General features: G+C 37.5%; 1 protein-coding gene and 1 pseudogene across 1 annotated transcript in view; one reads left to right on the top strand and one right to left on the bottom strand.

Annotated features, from left to right (window-relative positions):
- ERMP1 (endoplasmic reticulum metallopeptidase 1) overlaps window positions 1–19,557 on the bottom strand; it is a 58,720-nt gene that overhangs the window by 13,698 nt on the left and 25,465 nt on the right. Inside the window, exons 11-13 of the mRNA XM_039474760.2 lie at window positions 16,214–16,366; window positions 13,866–14,068; window positions 13,186–13,301 (exon numbers count right to left, since the gene is read on the bottom strand). Of these exons, the coding sequence (XP_039330694.1) occupies window positions 13,186–13,301; window positions 13,866–14,068; window positions 16,214–16,366 (472 nt within the window). The remainder of the gene's footprint in view (window positions 1–13,185; window positions 13,302–13,865; window positions 14,069–16,213; window positions 16,367–19,557) is intronic.
- On the top strand, window positions 8,890–9,993 carry LOC104651427 (non-selective voltage-gated ion channel VDAC1 pseudogene; annotated as a pseudogene).

Raw genomic sequence — 19,557 nt, forward strand, 5'->3', positions numbered from 1 at the left:
CATGACTGCGACACTGTACTACAGCTTGGATGACAGACGGAAAGACCCTTTCAAAAAAAAAAAAAAAAGGTTGAGGGGAAGACATGAAGAAACAAAGCAAATAAATGAATAGTCAATGAACACTTGAAAAAGTGTTCTACCCATTAATTATCAAAGAAATGCAAGAGATACTACTAAACATCCATTAGAAATTATGAGATGAAAAACAACTACAGCAACTGCAAATAGCCCAAGTGTTCATCAGCAGGAGAATAAACCATGGTATCTTCATACAATAACTACTACTCAGCAACAAAAGGGAACAAAATGCTGATACTCTAAACAATATAGCTAAATCCGAAACGCCTTCTGCTTAATAACCCAGAACACGACAATTATCCCTTGGTCTCTGTGGGGAACTGGTTCCAGGATCCCCCCACCCAGAAACCAAAATCTATGTATATTCAAGTCCTTCAAAATACTTTTACAAAAATATTTGTACATATACAATATCTGTATATGACCTATGCATGTCCTCCCCTATATTTTAAACTGCCTCAGTATTACTTATAATACTTAACATAATGTAAATGCTATGTAAATAGTTGCTATGCCATATTGCTTTTTTATTTTTATTATTTGTTTGTTTTTGTTTTGAGACAGAGTCACCAAGGCTGGCATGCAGTGGCACAATCTCAGCTCACTGCAACCTCTGCCTCCTGGGTTCAAGACATTCTCCTGCCTCAGCCTCCTGGGTAGCTGGTATTATAGGTGCCTGCCACCACGCCCAGCTAATTTTTTTATTTTTAGTAGAGACGGGGTTTCATCATGTTGGCCAGGCTGGTCTCGAACTCCTGACCTCAAGTGATCCACCCACCTCGGCCTCCCAAAGTGCTGGGATTACAGGCGTGAGACACTGTGCCTGAGCTGTTGTACTGTTATTATCTGGGTTTTTAATGAATATTTTCAATCCACAGTTGGTGAAATCTCTGGATGTGGAATCCACAGATACAGAGAGCTGACTATACTGGATGATTCCATTTATATGAAATTCAAGAACAAGCCAAACTAATCTGTTAATGTACAAATCAGAGAGGTTGCTTCTGAAAGTCAGGGAGATTGACTAGAAATGTCATAAGGGAGCTTTGTAAGGTTATGGAAATGTTTTATATCTTCACAGAGATGAGGATTACATGGGTATATATCTACTTTTACGAAAACTAATTGAACTATGTAAGATCTTTAAATTTCACTGTATGTAAATTAGGCCTTGAAAAAAATAAAGTAGGCAAGGGGAAAGTGTGATTTGAAATACTTTTTACTCATGAGAGTCCCAGACAACTTTCTGCTAGGTGAGGAGTATTCAGAATAAAAAGTACATAGTGAACAGTTGCAGGAAGAGCTGAAGTTTGCTTCCTATATTAGCATTCTCCAGAGAAACCAGCAGGATTGTGCAGAGACAAATGAGAGAGAGAGAGAGAGAGAATTTATTTTAAGGAACTGGCTTACATGATTGTGGAGGCTGGCAAGTTAAAAAATTCGCAGGATAGGCAGGCAAGCGGGAGACCCAGGAAAAAGTTACAATATGAGTCTGAAGGCAGTTGGCTGGCAGAATTCCCCATTCTCTCTCCTTGGGGAAGGTCAGTCTTTTATCTTAAGGCCTTCACTGACAGGATGAGGCTCACTTATATTATGGAGGACAATCTGCTTTACTAGAAGTCCATTTACTTGCATGTTAATCTTACCCAGAAAATACTTTCACAGAAACATCTAGGATAGCATTTGACCAAATATCTGGGTGCTGTGGTCTAGCCAAGTTGACACATAAAATAACCATCGTACTTCCCAAAATAGATTAGAAAGGGAGAGACCATTCTGGTCTCATTTTTTAAAACACCTCACAAGCAAGCAAACACTTTACTGCTTTTGAACATGAGAAATGTCATATGTCTTGACATTTCTCCTCCTTTCTCAAGCATCTGTCTCCCTACTAAGCCCAAGCAGACTGCTTTAAAACAATTGCTAAATTTAACAATTCAACACATCTTGAGTGCCCATCAAATGCCAGGGATTATACTGGATGCCAAGAATACAGAGATAAATGAAAACCCATTCGTGTGCGCCTCCCTTGAATTCTAAAGGAAAACAAAGACATAAACTAAATAGTCATGATATAAGTTGGTCAGTGCTACAACAGATATATACAAAGAGAGGAAAAAATGGAAGGATGGCAATTGATCATTTAGTTGGAAATGATGGGAGAGGAAGGCCAGAGAAATCTTCGTATTTTGCCAGGAAGAGAAAGAAAGAGTCTGAGTAGGAGGTAGTACCAAGACAGTAACACTCACACCAGAAGTAAGAGCGTGTAAAGGACACAAATAAGGGTTGGATATGGCTATGCAGCACAAGGGGAGTGCTGTAAAATCCTGAAATAGACACAAAGTCCAGACTACTGAAGATCTAACATGCTTTGCCAAAGAATTTTAGCTTACTCTCCAGGCGATAGTAAATCTATTAAAAGTTTTTTTTAATAGGGAAGTGACATAATGAAATCTATATTTCAAAGATACACTGGCAGCACCATAAATAATATCCTAGAAAGAAGATTTACAGGCCAAAACATGAGTTGAGAAACTGGAAGAGCTAACTACTAGTTTTAAAGATATAAAAGGGAATAATACATACCAAAAAAGATAAAGTTACAATGCCAGGCCAAATGCTATCATGGATCTATGTGACAATGAACCAATATTTGAAACTAAAAGTTTTCCAGTGGCCGGGCGCGGTGGCTCAAGCCTGTAATCCCAGCACTTTGGGAGGCCGAGGCGGGTGGATCACGAGGTCGAGTGATCGAGACCATCCTGGTCAACATGGTGAAACCCCGTCTCTACTAAAAATACAAAAAAATTAGCTGGGCATGGTGGTGCATGCCTGTAATCCCAGCTACTCAGGAGGCTGAGGCAGGAGAATTGCCTGAACCCAGGAGGTGGAGGTTGCGGTGAGCCGAGATCGCGCCATTGCACTCCAGCCTGGGTAACAAGAGCGAAACTCCGTCTCCAAAAAAAAAAAAAAAAAGTTTTCCAGTAAATCTTCTTAGAAACTGTAACCAGTCTCAACTTCTTTGAGAAACAATATAAGGCTCCTAAATTGCTGGTCAATTTAAGACCTAAACTTGACAGTAAGAAAAACCACATGCAACTTATTAAAAAGTTTAAAAAGTGAAGGATCAGGAAAAAAAGATGGTCATTTGACTTACGTATTGTTTAAAAGGTCAACTTTATAGAATCCTAGGGAGGATGAACTGAGAATATTATAAGGTATCTGCAATACCACGAAGCAGTACAGTTTTATTTGAAAGCAGACTTTGGATAAAGAGTCAAGACCCATCAGTGTGCTGTAATCAGGAGACCCATTTCACATGTAAAGACACACACACAGGCTCAAAATAAAGGAATGGAGGAAGATTTATCAAGCAAATGGAAAGCAAAAACAAAAAAGCAAGGGTTGCCATCCTACTCTCTGATAAAACAGACTTTAAACCAACAAAGACCAAAAGAGACAAAGAAGGGCATTACATAATGGTAAAGGGATCAATGCAACAAGAAGAGTTAACTATCCTAAATATATATGCACCCAATACAGAAGCACCCAGATACATAAAGCAAGTTCTTAAAGATCTACAAAGAGACTTAGACTCCCACACAATAATAGGGGGAGACTTTAACATCCCACTGTCAATATTAGACAGATCAACAAGACAAAAAATTAACAAGGATATCCAGGAATTGAACTCAGATCTGGACCACGCAGACCAAATAAACATCTACAGAACTCTCCACCCCAAATCCACAGAATGTACATTCTTCTCAGCGCCACATCACACTTATTCTAAAATCGACCACATAATTGGAAGTAAAACACTCCTCAGCAAATGCAAAAAAATAAAAAATAAAAGGAAATTATAGCAGTCTCTCAGACGCATCTCACAGTGCAATCAAATTAGAATTCACGATTAAGAAACTCACTCAAAACCACACAACTACATGGAAACTAAGCAACCTGCTCCTGAATGACTACTGGATAAATAATGAAATGACAGCAAAAATAAAGATGTTCTTTGAAACCAACGAGAATGAAGACACAACATACCAGAATCTCTGGGACACACTTAAAGCAGTGTGTAGAGGGAAATTTACAGCACTAAATGCCCACAAGAGAAAAGAGAAAAGTTCTAAAATTGACCCTAACATCATGATTAAAAGAACTAGAGGAGCAGACTAGCCTGACCAACATGGAGAAACCCCATCTCTACTAGTAATACAAAATTAGCCAGGTGTGGTGGCACATGCTTGTAATCTGAGCTACTCAGGAGGCTGAGGCAGGAGAATCGCTCAAACCTGGGAGGTGGAGGTTGCAGTGAGCTGAGACCACACCATGGCACTCCAGCCTGGGCAACAAGAGTGAAACGCCATCTCAAAAAAAAAAAAAAAAAGAACTAGAGGAGCAACAAACAAATTCAAAACCAAGCAGAAAACAAGAAAGAACTAAGATCAGAGCAGAACTGAAGGAGATAAGAGACACAAAAAAACCTTCAAAAAAATCAATGAATCCAGGAGGTGGTTTTCTGAAAAGTTCAACAAAATGAATAGACCACTAGCCAGACTAATGAAGAAAAGAGTGAAGAATCAAATAGTTGCAATAAAAAATGATAAAGGGGTTATCACCACCAATCCCAAAGAAATACAAACTACCATCAGAGAATACCATAAACATCTCTATGAAAATAAACCAGATAATCTAGAAAAAAATGGATAAATTCCTGGACATTTACACCCTCCCAAGACTAAACCAGGAAGAAGCTGAATCCCTAAATAGAGCAATAACAAGGTCTGAAGTTGAGGCAGCAATTAATAGCCTACCAACCAAAACACATGGAGGACCAGATGGGTTCACAACTGAATTCAACCAGAGGAACAAAGAGAAGCTGGTACCACTCCTTTTGAAGCTATTCCAAACAATACAAAAAGAGGGAATCTCCCTAACTCACTTTATGAGACCATCATCATCGTGATGCCAAAACCTGGCAGAGACACACTAAAAAAGGAAACTTCAGGCCAATATCCACAATGAACTTCGATACAAAAATCCTCAAAAAAATACTGGCAAACCAAATACAACATCATATCAAAAAGCTTATCCATCACAATCAAGTCAGCTTCATCCCTGGGATGCAAGCCTGGTTCAACATATGCAAATCAGTAAGTGTAATCCATCACATAAACAGAACCAAAGACAAAAACCACATGATTATCTCAACAGACACAGAGAAGGCCTTCAACAAAATTCAACAGCCGTTTATGCTCAAAGGTCTCAATAAACTAGGTATAGCTGAAAATGGATACCTTCCTTATACCTTATACAAAAATTAATTCAAGATGGATTAAAGATTTAATCATAAGACATAAAACCATAAAAACCCTAGAAGAAAACCTAGGCAATACCATTCAGGACACAGGCATGGGCAAGGACTTCATGAGTAAAACACCAAAAGCAATGGCAACAAAACCCAAAATTGACAAATGGGACCTAATTAAACTAAAGAGATTCCGCACAGCAAAAGAAACTATCATTAGAGTGAACCAGCAACCAACAGAATGTGAAAAAAACTTTGGCAAACTAGATATCTCAAAATAGTAAGAGCTATTTATGACAAACCCACAACCAATATCATACGGAATGGGCAAAAACTGGAAGCATTCCCTTTGAAAACTGCCAAAGACAAGGATGCCCTCTCTCACCACTCCTATTCAACACAGTATTGGAAGTTCTGGCCAAGACAATAAGGCAAGAAAAAAATAAAGGGTAGCCAATTAGGAAAAGAGGAAGTCAAATTGTCTCTATTTGCAGATGATATGACAGTATATTTAGAAGACCCCATCATCTCAGCCCAAAATCTCTTTAAGCTGATAAGCAACTTCAGCAAAGTCTCAGGATACAAAATCAATGTGCAAAAATCACAAGCATTCATATACACCAGTAACAGACAAATAGAGACCCAAATCATGAGTGAACTCCCATTCACAATTGCTACAAAGAGAATAAAATGCCTACGAATACAACAAGGGATGTGAAGAATGTCTTCAAGGAGAACTACAAACCACTGCTCAAAGAAATAAGAGAGGACACAAACAAACAGAAAAACATTCCATGCTCATGGTTAGGAAGAATCAATAGCGTGAAAATGGCAATACTGTCCAAAATAATTTACATATTCAATACTATCCCCATCAAGCTACCATTGACTTTCTTCACAGAATTGGGGGGGGGGGAACACCTTAAATTTCATATGAAACCAAAAAAAGAGCCCGCATAGCCAAGACAATCCTAAGCAACAACAACAAAAAAAAAGAAAAAGAAAAGAAAACACAAAAAACCAAAGCTGGAAGCATCACACTACCTGATATCAAAACAGAGATATAGACCAACGGAACAGAACAGAGGCCTCAGAAATAACACCACAAATCTATAACCATCTGATCTTCAACAAACCCGACGAAAACAAGCAATGCGGAAAGGATTCCCTGTTTCATAAATGGTGCTGGGAAAACTGGCTATATGCAAAAAGCTGAAACTGGATCTCTTCCTTTCATCTTATACAAAAAATTAACTCAGGCTGGATTAAAGATTTAAACCTAAGACCTAAAACTATGAAAACTCTAGAAGAAAACCTAGGCAATACCATTCAGAACATAGGCATGGGCAAGGGCTTCATGAGTAAAACACCAAAAGCAATGGCAACAAAAGTCAAAATTGACAAATGGGATCTAATTAAACTAAAGAGCTCCTGCACAGCAAAAGAAACAATCGTTAGAGTGAACTGGCAACCAAAAGAATGTGAAAAAAATTTGGTAATCTACCATCTGACAAAGGGCTAATATCCAGAATCTACAAAGAACTTAAACAAATTTACAAGGAAAAAACAACCAACCCCATCAAACAGTAGGTGAAGGATATGAACAGACACTTCTCAAAAGAAGATATTTATGCAGCCGACAAACATATGAAAAAAAGCTCATCACTGATCATTAGATAAATGCAAATCAAAACCACAATGAGATACCAGCCCATGCCAGTTAGAATGGCGATCATTAAAAAATCAAGAGACAACAGATGCTAGAGAAGATGTGAAGAAATAGGAACACTTTTACACTGTTAGTGGGAGTGTAAATTAGTTCAACCATTGTGGAAGACAGTGTGGCAATTCCTCAAGGATCTAGAAATAGAAATTCCACTTGACCCAGCAATCCCATTACTGGGTATATACCCAAAGGATTATAAATCGTTCTATTATAAAGACACATGCATATATATGTTTACTGCAACACTATTCAAAACAGCAAAGATTTGGAACCAACCCAAATGCCATCAATGTTAAACTAGATAAAGAAAATGTGGCACATATATACCATGGAATGCTATGCAGCCATGAAAAAGAATGAGTTCAGGTCCTTTGCAGAGTCATAGATGAAGCTGGAAACATCATTCTCAGCAAACTGACAAAAGAACAGAAAACCAAACACCACATGTTCTCACTCGTAAGTGGGTGCTGAACAATGAGAACACATGGACACAGAGAGGGGCAGATCACATACAGGGGCCTGTGGGGGGCAGGGGGCTAGGGGAGGGATAGCCTTAGGAGAAATACCTAATGTAGATGACAGGGGGATGGATGCAGCAAAGTACCATGGCACATGTATACCTTTGTAACAAACCTGCACATTCTGCACATGCATCCCAGAATTTAAAGTATAATTTTTTAAAAATGGTGAAAGTCAAAAAAAAAAAAAAAGAAAGAAGGCAGACTTACTGTAAGCTCTGTAACAACCACTAAATAAGTATAATTGGTATGTTAAGAATAGAAAGAAAGAGAACAATACACAATGCCTAGTTAAAACCTGAAAAGGCAAGAATAATACAGGTCAGAAACTCAGATTTACATAACAAAAGAAAGCACACTAGAGAGGGAAAAAGGTAAAAAATAAAAAAATCCTTTTTCCTATTCTTAATTGATCTAACAGATAACGGTTTTTCAAAACAATAGCAACAATGTATGTAGTTATGTATACTTATATGTGTGTGCTGTGTGTACATACTACACATGTGTACACACGCTTCTGCATAAGTGAGATAAATGCTAGCAATATTACAAGAGACATGAGAGAGAAATTAGGATTGTTTTGTTACTACAAGTTATTCATACTCCCTGTGATGCAGAATAGTATTATTTAAAAGTGGGCTTGCATAGTTGTAAATGTGTATTGCAAACTACAGGGCAATCACTAAAAAAGTTTTTTAAAAAAAGTAGTATAACTGACATGCTAAGAAAGGAGAAAAAAACAAATCATACAAAACGTCCAATTAAAACTACTAAAGGCAAAAAAGAGTGGAAGACAGTAAGAGGAACAAAGAACAAGGTCAACAAACAGAAAATAGTTAACAAATATGGTAGCTAGTAATTCGACTATATTAATAATCACTTAGAATGTCAGTGTCTAAACATACAAATTAAAAGACAGAGCGTCAGGCCTTGCCATAGCCATCACCAAGCCCATCGACACCACCTCTGAGAAGACGGCTGGGATGTCTTCACCAAGGGCTACTGATTTGGCTTAATAAAGCTTGATTTGAAAACAAAATCTGAGAATGGATTGGAATTGACAAGCTTAGGCTAAGCCAACACTGAGAACACCAAAGTGATGGGCAGTCTGGAAACCAAGTACAGATGGACTGAGTACAGCCTGACATTTACAGAGAAATGGTACACTGACAATACACTAGGCACTGAGATTACCATGGAAGATCAGCTTGGATGTGGACTAAAGCTGACCTTCAATTCATCCTTCTCACCTAACACTGGGGGGAAAAAATGCTAAAATCAAGACAGGGTACAAGTGGGAGCACATTAACCTGGGCGCAACATGGATTTTGACATTGCTGGCCCTTCCATCCGAGGTGCTCTGGTGGTGGGTTACGAGGGCTGGCTGGCCAGCTACCAGATGAGTTTTGAGACTGCAAAGTCCTGAGTGACCCAGAGCAACTTTGCAGTTGGCTACAAGACTGAATTGCAGCTTCACATTAATGTGAATGATGGGACAGAATTTGGGAACTCCATTTACCAAAAAGTGAACAAGACGTTGGCAACCACTGTCAACCTCACCTGGAGAACAGGCAACAGTAACGTGCTTCAGAATAGCAGCTAAGTATCAGACTGACCCTGATGCCTGCTTCTTGGCTAAAGTGAACAACTCCAGCCTGACAGATTTAGGATACACTCAGACCCTAAAGCCAGCTATCAAACTGACACTGTCAGCTCTTCTGGATGGCAAGAACGTCAATGCTGGTGGCCACAAGCTTGGTCTAGGACCGGAATTTCAAGCATAAATGAATAATGTACAATTGTTTAATTTGGAACTATTTTGCAGCATTACTACCTTCAGAATTTAGTGTATCTTTTAATGTTGAATGTCTGGGATGCAAGTATTGCTAAATATGTTAGACCTTCAGGTTAAAGATGATTCAGCTTTAAGATGTTACCCTTTCAGAGGTATAGAAGAAACCCATTTCCAAAAAAGGTCCCTTCAGTGGTAGACTTGGAAGAACCTGGTGGCCCCTTTGAGATGCCAGGTCTCTTTTTTATCTAGAAATGGCTGCAAGTGGAAGGTGATAATATGTAGGCACTTTGTAAATCCATATTGAGTAAATGAATAAAACTGTGATTTCCTGAGAATCGAACCTTGGTTTCCTAACGTTAACGATGAAAGGCTTGCTGCTTGATGGTGTATACAAACTCACCTGAATGGGACTTTTTTAGATAGATCTTCATGACCTGTTCCCACCCCAGTTCATCGTCACCTCTTTCACACCAGAAGGTCTCCAGGGTGTGGTCACTGTTTCTTTTGTGCTATTTTGGGGTGGAGAGGAGGGATGTGATGAAGCCAGTAACTCAGGACTTATTCTTTCTTGCATGTGGGTTTTTTTTTTCCCCTTGTACCAGAGTGTGAAATAGCTTCCAGCAGCTACAGCTATATGCTTAGAAGAGTCTCTGTGATTGTAATCACAAAGTGACAACACTCAGCATCTAAACTGGACTTCTGTTGTATTCTCACCACTCAATTTGTTTTTTTAGCAGTTTAATGGGCACACTTTAGAGTCTTCCATTTTGTGTGGAATTAGATCCTCTCCTTCAAATGCTGTAATTAACATCACTTAAAAAAAACTTGAATATTGAAACCTCAAAAAAAAAAAAAAGACTGAGTGTGTCAGAGTGGATCAAAAAATGAGACCCCATTATGTGTTGTCTACAGGAAACCCATTTTAACTATGAAGGCACATAGATTAAGAGTCAACAGATAGAGAACATTACACCATGCTAACACTACTCAAAAGAAAGTGGGAGAGCTATATTAATTTTAGACAAAGCAGACTTTTAGAGCAAAGAAAATTAGCAAGGATAAAGAGGGTCAATACATAATGATAAAGGGTCAATTCTCTAAGAAGACATAACAATCTGTAATTTGTATATACCTAACAAGACATAACAATCTTTAATTTGTATGCACCTAACAACAAAGTATCAAAATGGTTGGCAAACATACAATTGAAGGAGAAAGACAAATTCACAATTATACCCAGAGACTTCAACACCCCTCCATCACTGAAAAATCCAAGAAGCAGATGTAAAAATCTAATTGAACTGAACATCATTAATTGATTGGATCTAAGTGACATTCACAAAGCCTTCTTCCAACAGCAGTATGCACATTCTTTACAAGCTCACATGGAACAATCATCAAGAGAGACCACATCCTCTATCAGAAAGCACACCTTAACAGATTAGAATAGAATTCATACAAAGTATGTTCTTAGACCACAATGAAATTAAACTAGAAATCAATTATCAGAAAAATAGCTGGAAAACCAAATTATTTGGAGATTAAAGAACACAATTCTATATAACAAATGGGTCAATAAAGAAATCTCAAGAAAAAAGCTTAAAATACTTGTAACTAAATTAAAATGAAAATTCAACTTAAAATTTGTGGCATGGAACATAAACAGTACTTAGAAGGAAACTTATAGCAATGAATGCATATATTAGAAAAGATGATTTAAAATCAATAATCTAAGGTTCCACCTTAATAAACTGAAAAAGGAAGAACAAATTAAATCCAAAGTAAATAGAAGAAATAACAACTATAACAACTCAACAGAGAAAATCAACTATAATCAAAAGCTAGTTCTTGGAAAAAATCAATAAAATTCATAAGCCTTCAGCCAGGCAGAGAAAAAAAGACAAGACATAAATTACTAACATCAGAAATGAAAAGAGAGGACATCACTATAGATCCCATGAACATTAAAAGGATAATTAAGGAAGATTATAGACAAATTATAATCCTACAAATTTGTAACATAGATTAAATAAACCAATTCTTTAAAAGACACAATCTGCCAAAGTTCACACCATAAGAAACAGATAACCTGAACAGGCCTGTATCTATCAAACAGTGAATCAATACTTAATAACCTTCCAACACAGAAAAAGAACTTACCAAGCCTACAGGGGTTCATAAGTGTGTTCTACCAAACATTTAGGGAAGAAAATACACTAATTCTCTCCAATGCCTTTCAGAAGACGGAAGCAAAATGACTACTTCTTAACCCATTCTATGAGTCCAGCATTATCCTAATACCAAACCTAGACAACAATACAGGAAAACTATAACCCAGTATCTCTCATGAACACAGATACAAAAATCCTCAAAAACATATTAGCAAATGAAATCAATGATGTATAAAAAGTTTTGTACACCATGACCAAATGGGATTTATCCAAAGCAGTCCAACACCTGAAAATCAATTACGTCATCTATTACATCAAAAGGCTAAAGTAGAAAAATCAACTAGGAATAGAGGGAACTTCCTCATCCTCATAAAACACATCTACCAAAAAATGTGTAACAACACACTCAGCAGTAAGAAAGCAGAAGCATGCCCACATCAGGAACAAGGCAAAGATGATCCCTCTCACGACACCTTTTCAAAATCAAACTAGAAGTCTCACATAACGTAACAAATCAAGAACTGGAAATAAAAGTTATAGATATTAGGAAGGAAGAAATAAAACTGCAGATAAGATCGTCTATTTAGAAAATCTTAGAAGAATCAACCAAAAAAAAAAAAAAAAAACCCTCCTAGATCTAATAAGTCATCGTAGCAAGGTTGCAGGATACAAGGTTAGTAATATGAACGTCAGTTGCTTGCCTATATACCATCAATGAACAATACCATTTATTAATACATTAGCACCCCCAAAAATAACTACTTAAAAATAAATCTAACAAAATATATACAAGAATCACATAAGGAAAATACAAAACTGATTAAAGAAATCAAACAAGATAAAAATAAATGGAGAGATATTCTAACATGGATAGGATAAGTCATTATTGTTAAATGTCATTTCTTCCCAACTTAATCTATAGATTCAATACAATCCCAATCAGAACCCCAACAAGTTATTTTGTGAACATTGACAAACATTCTCAAGTTCACATGGAAAGGCAAAAGACAAAACAAAATACTAGAGAAGAGTTGGAAGACTGCTATTACCCAACTTCAAAACTTACTATATAACTACAGTGATCATGACAGTGCGGTAAGGGCAAAAGAACAGAGAAATTAGTCAACGGAAATAACAGTTTGGCAGTTCTTACAAAGCTAAACATAGGCTTACCATATATAAAATCCCGCAATCACACTCCTAAGCATTTACCCAAATGAATTCAAAAGCTTGCCCAGGACTGTTTATAGCAGCTTTATTCAAATACGAAGAACTGCTGTACATCTGTCTACACAATTCAGCAATAAAAAGAAATGACCTATCAAGTCACAAAAAGATATGGAGGATCCCTTAAATGCATACTTCTAAGTGAAAGAAGTCAATCTGAGTAGCATGCATGAGCCACCATGCCTGGCCTATTAAATGTTTGTTAAGAAGTCATAACCAGCTTAAACTGATTTTAGAAACATAATCTCTTTCTAAGTTGCTGGTTCCTGTGATGTATCTGAGGGAGAAACAGACATGCCACTTATTAACAAGTTTAAGAAGTAAAGGAGAGAAGAAAAAACTGTTATATGACTTACCCGTTGCTTCAAAAGTCAATTTAATAGAATCCCAAGGTGTTTGCTCTTTGGATATGAGTCGGAAATAAGCAGGATTTCTTGGAGAAACTTCCGGGGCAGGAAGATACCAGTTTTTCCTATTTGGAAAGGTAGCTTCAATTATTTAGGGTGCTTGATTAGTCGATGGCTAAGTGTTCAGTATGTATGAACACATTTTGGGGTATGAAAATAAACTGATAGATATAATAAGCAATGCCAACTCCCAAAAACTCAGATTATTTTGCAATAATAGCTTCCCAATATTAAGAACAAAGGAGTAACCTAGGTGATCTTGATTCTACCACCCATCCTATTTCTTCTCATCCGGTCCTTCACTGCCAAGCTATAAAATTTTCCCAGAGAAAACAATTTTTGAGATAGATGCTTAATGGCTATTATATTAGTTAGAAGGGCCACCTTTTCTATCCGCTCTGGTTTCTAGAGAAAAGACTTTAAATTTGAAAAAGCAGAACTACTCCTCTGAGTGCTTTATTTCACTTAAGAAAAAAAAAAAAAAAGTTCCATAATGATAGAAAAAACACTACAAACAGCACTGAACTTGTATATTAAGGATGACAGTTTAAATGATAACAGTACTGATATGGTGACAAGACTTGAGAACAAACTTATCTCCAACTTAAGCAGAAAAATAATGAACCAACCTGATTAGAAAGTGCACTGGAAGATACCAAGGAAAACCACAGAGAGGTGCATTCTCCTCACAGTGAGCTCGGATGCTATCATTGATTTCAGGAATGTGAGGGGTTATGTGAGACATTCCAGTATAATCAAACCCATTGATCCATACTCCAGAGTCCCGTTTAACTGCATTTCCTTCTAAGTCATGAAATGTTCTAGTCATATGCTGGAGAAAAAAAAAAAAAAAAAAAGACTAGTGAGAAAACTATTTCAACTAGTACACCCACATTCTCACAAAAATGGAGTATGACAATACCAAGAAATGATGTGGATATGGAGCAAGTGAATGACACACTCAGGGTTTCTAACGTACTGCTAGGGTTCTTTCTTGTAATCTGGAAGATGGATATATAGATGGTTGTTTTGCTCTATCTTCCAAATATATTTAGGTTTCCTATAAAATTTTTTGAAACTTCCTACTTCAGATTTAAAAGGCATGAATGTTAGAGCTCCTCTGAGATAAGAATTTAAAACAAATACATCCTAAGCACATATATACATACACACTCATTTCCCCTTTAGTGTTTTATGAAGCTAATTAACGTGCAGACAAAAACGGGAATTGCAGCTCACCACTAGATGACAGCCTTGTGCCTAGCAGAATTTTATAAAAAGGCACCATGTTCCATTTGGAATAACTCTACTGACAGCAGAAACCAGCCTGAAGCATATCAATCAGGGGGGAAAAAAGGAAAGAAAACACTGCATAGGGTAGGCGCCTGCAAACTGCAGCCAACAGAGCAAACTGTCCACTGACTCACTGTTTTTATACACCAACTGTTACTTGAACATGGCCACACTCATTCGTTTAGGTATACTCTCTTGCTGCTTTCACACTGTAAAACGGAGTCACTGCAACAGACTGTATTGCTGACAAAGCCCAAAATATTATCTTGTCCTTTACAGGAAAAGGTTGCCAACTTCTGGCACGGTGGAAGAGAACCCCAAAACAAATCAGAAAAGGCCATTTTAAAAGTAAAAAGCTGGCTTTTCCTACATATTACTGACATAATTATAAAACCTAGTACATCATGAAAAACACATTGAACCTCCTAAAAAAAATTTTGTCCTTCACTAAAGGTTTTACAAATCGTAAAATCTCACATAAAATTTATCACAGAATCCTTCAGGGCTATAACAAGGAGTTGTTATTTGGACCCTTTTCTAAATCTCCTAAGTTCAAGCATTTTTAATTTTTTAAGTCATTGAATAGTAATCTAGGTTATAATTTCTCTGGCATTTCTGTTTGGCTAGTTCACAACCTCTAACAGAGATGACTAGAATTGAGGCTTACTGCTTTATAGTACCAGGTCTAAAAAATCTGAAGAAGAATCTGAGATCTAAAATAAGTCTTCAAACTGGCCAGGCATGGTGATTCACACCTGTAATCCCAGGCACTTTTGGAGGCCGAGGTGGGCGGATCACCTGAGGTCAGGAGTTCAAGAACACCCTGGCCAACGTGGTGAAACCAGTCTCCACTAAAAATTCAAAAATTAGCCAGGCGTAGTGGTGGATACCTGTAATCCCAGTCACTCGGGAGGCTGAGGCAGGAGAATCACTTGAATCTAGGAGGGCCAAGGTGGGTGGATCACCCGAGGTCAGGAGTTCAACAACACCCTGGCCACCATGATGAAACTCATCTCCACTGAAAATTCAAAAATTAGCCAGGTGTAGTGGTGGACACCTGTAATCTCAGCTACTTGGGAGGCTGAGGCAGGAGAATCACTTGAACCCAGAAGGCAGTGGTTGCAGTGAGCCAAGATCGTGCCACTGCACTCCAGCCTGGGCAACAGAACAAGACTCCATTTCAAAAAAAAAAAAAAAAAGAAGGAAGTAAGTCCTAAAACTCATTTTATTAATCCCTTCCTAAGTTATAGTTTCACTATCACATATTACTTTGAATGTTACTTAAGATTAATTTTACTAGTATTTTTAAATATCAATTTTGCCAGTTGATAGTTTAGATTTTTACTCAGCCTGTAGACATTCTTACAATCTTTATTTCTAAAAACTCATTATTCCATCATATATATTTGCTCCTGTTTTTCCAAAAAGGTGCAGTTTTATAATTTGAATAGTATAAAAACAAGCAAACATTTCCAATTCAGTCTCCTGGGAGATATATGTCTAGCTGATAAGAATGCCTCTTGACAGTCAGTCTTCTCCTCACTGTCTTACACACAAAAAAGGTGAGTATGACTAAGTAGGTCAACAGCAGAAAAGTCAGTTGCACTTCCAATTCACTACTGAAGCTCAAAACACACAAGGCTTTCCTTTTCACATCTCAAATAGCTCATGCAAAACTGCTCACCTGAAGAAACACTCTCTTTGGCTTCGGATTAGCAGGATTGGAGCTATATGGAAAAAATGTTCCACTGCAAACAAGGAGGAATGTAATTGCACATACCAAAGTTAAAGTCAGCAAGGTTTTTTTTGTGCTCTTGGCAAGGTAGATGAAGTTAATCTACAACACAAACCACAAACATAGAAATATTACAAATTCATGCTGGTAGTTGAAAGGTGTTTTTAACTAACTTTACTTTTAACAGGTATTATCTAACAGACCCCGAAGAAAATTTATCAGCAGGTGCTAGCATACTCCAACAACTAGTAAACAAAGCACTAACTCTAGGAGATTTCCATCACAGGTGAGAACCTAGAAAATGATAGATGCCTCCAATCTGCTATGATGGTGCCACCTTTTTAACACACAGCCATAAACCAACAGGAAAAAAGAGGACTGTCGCTATCCTCAATCAGCAAAAAGAACAGAAATGTAGATGTAATAGATTATTCATTAAATAACCAGAGATAAGCTTTAAGCTTAGACAGATCTGTTTGGACAAAACTCCAATTCCACTCATAATGCTTTAAATTTATGTCGGAATACTGAATTCATCTAAACTAGCATACAGATGTACCTTCAAGACTTTGCCGGTGGACCTGCATGTGAGGAAAAACTGCATTCCAAAGTAACATTATCCCTTTAGGTGACAAATTAACCAACGCCAACACAATCAAAACAACAAATCTGAACTTGGGCAATAAATGTAAATGACTGAGTTTCAAGGCTGGCATCCAGAAAAATCCTAAATATACTTATCTTAGCTTTTTAATTGTAATGAAATCACTGAACTAAAAACTGTAAGGGATATACACAACTCAGAATATTCCATAGATCCTTTACAAGGTCTGAAGAAGCCATTTGGGGAAACTATATGTGAAATTTTAAATTGTTCTAAGCAGCCACATTTTAAATATTGTGACTACTAGGAGAAAGAGGGACAGAAAGGGTGACAAATTTTGTTTTGCTAACTCACAGCCCCAAGTCCTCAGATACTCTGTCTTATTTTCGTACTCAATGTATACAAACGTGAGATGTGTGACCTAAGGCTAGCACTGTTTTGTTGCAGATGCCTCAGGATGGAATACTGGTACACTACAGACATAAAATTTAAATCCAGCTCCCCTTTTTGCCTTCTTCATTTTATTTCGCTACTTATTTTCATAAGTAGAGAAATAACATGAATGTGAATTTTTTCTTTTTGAGACAGAGTTTCCCTCTGTCACCCACGTTGGAGTACAGTGGCACAATTTCAGCTCATTGCAACCTCCACCTCACAGGTTCAAGCGATTCTTGTGCCTCAGCCTCCTGAGTAGCTGGGATTACAGGTGTGTGCCACCATGCTCAGCTAATTTTTATATTTTTAGTAGAGATGGGGTTTCACCATGTTGGCCAGGCTGGTCTGGAATTGCTTATCTTAAGTGATCCACCCGCCTCAGCCTCCCAAAGTGCTGGGATTACAGGCGTGAGCCACCACACCTAGCAAGCAATCAGTTAATAGGTGTCCTTGGGTATTCTTTGCTGGGCCTTCATGGTTATATGCATATTGACTGGACAAGGCTGAAATGAGGAATGCTGGTATGAGTGGGGTCGGGAGAAGAAGAGTCAGAAACAGCTCAGTCATCAGCATACACTGGACATTTCAGAGTCCCTTTTCATGCTTCTCTTCAATTTATTTTGTACCCATCTCAGAACCCAGAGTGACATAGGATGACATATTTCAGGAAGGCTGAGGCATGAGAATTGCTTGAACCTGGGAGGCGGAGGTTGCACAGAGCTGAGATCATGCCACTGCACTCTAGTATGGGAAATAGACTCCATCTCAAAAAAAAAAAAAAAAAGCCAACAAAAAATAAAACCTGATCACTTGACAAGACTTTAATTGCTTTCTAGCAGATATATTTAATAAATCCCCAAGGACTGAAGGAAAAGCTCTCTGAAATATGCATTGTGGTTCAATTCTCTATTACCCAAAGAAGGCAGTCTTACTGCTACACATAAATAAGAAAATGATTAAAAGACTGATAACTCATGGCATCAAAGTGTGACAGGGCTATTTCACATTAAAAATGAATATTAAGTGAGCTCTCTAAAGTATTCCAAGAGGCAGTCTTCCCTCTAAAAGCTTTTCCAATAAAATATAATTTAGAAGATAAGACATTTTAATCCTCTTTCTTCTGGTTTCCCAGATTTCCATGCTTTGGGGACATTTTCCATTTCCACAATGAACATCTCCAGGGTTCATTTTGCCCCCTTTCATATTATCAGTGGAACAGAATTTAAAAGTCCCATATCCGAGTCATCTTTTATGGATATCCATAGCTCCCATTCACTGAATATAATTTAAAAAATACACAAGGTTGGGGGCATTCTGTTCATAACTAGCTGACTTTTGATTAGAACCTAATCTACAGATGACGAAACTCCACGATCTGCTTTAATCCTTACAACAGCAAAACCTATCAAAAATACAGACGATATAAGGGTTAATATTAAACCAAAAAGAAGCAAACCCTTCAGGCAACAAAGAACATTTTAGAAGATTTCATCCATCCCTATGAATACCAATAAGGATTATCCTTATCCTTATATTACCCTTAATAATTATCCTGTAAGTAAAATGGTTGGAATGCTCAGATCTCTTTTAAGACTAGTATGGCAGATCTCAAACAATAATATGCATAAGAATTACTCTACAGAGTTATATACACAAAGCCACATACATAGAGCTTAAAGGCTATTTAAGGGACTTCTATGGATAATGCTGACCATGTGTGTAGTATTTTCCTTACCTGCTGTCTTTAGAATCTAACTTCCACAAAGTAAAGGGGTAAAGATGCCCTCTACTGTTATCAGTATGAAAAAACTCACTATCATCTCCACAAAGACAAGAACTATAATAAAGTCACAGCTCCTTTTTCTATTTGGTTCCCTATCCTCAAATTTCAAGGTGTACCTATAAGTGTTCAATAACTCCTTTTTATTTTTATGAATTTCAATCAAAAGAGCCACAAAACAGAGACCTGTCTTCTCTGGAGGGGCCCAGCCTGGGTCTTGGAGGTAGACACCAAGCCAAAGCAAAACCTCGCCTGGGGTTTGCTCTGCCAAAGGGGGATCTGTTCTTAAACTCTGCATCACTGTCTTTTTTCCCTCTGGGAAGTCCCAAGGGAAGAAAAAAAGAGATGGCAAACAGAGCTCTCCCTACTAGGACAGGACACCAATACAGCAAAATGAGGACTGACAAGGCCTGTGACAGTTTCATTATTTGGTAAATGAAGGCATGTTTAGATGTCATAACAGACTCAATTAAT

This window comes from Saimiri boliviensis, chromosome 2 (genome assembly GCF_048565385.1).
Source record: "Saimiri boliviensis isolate mSaiBol1 chromosome 2, mSaiBol1.pri, whole genome shotgun sequence".
Lineage (NCBI taxonomy): Eukaryota > Metazoa > Chordata > Mammalia > Primates > Cebidae > Saimiri > Saimiri boliviensis.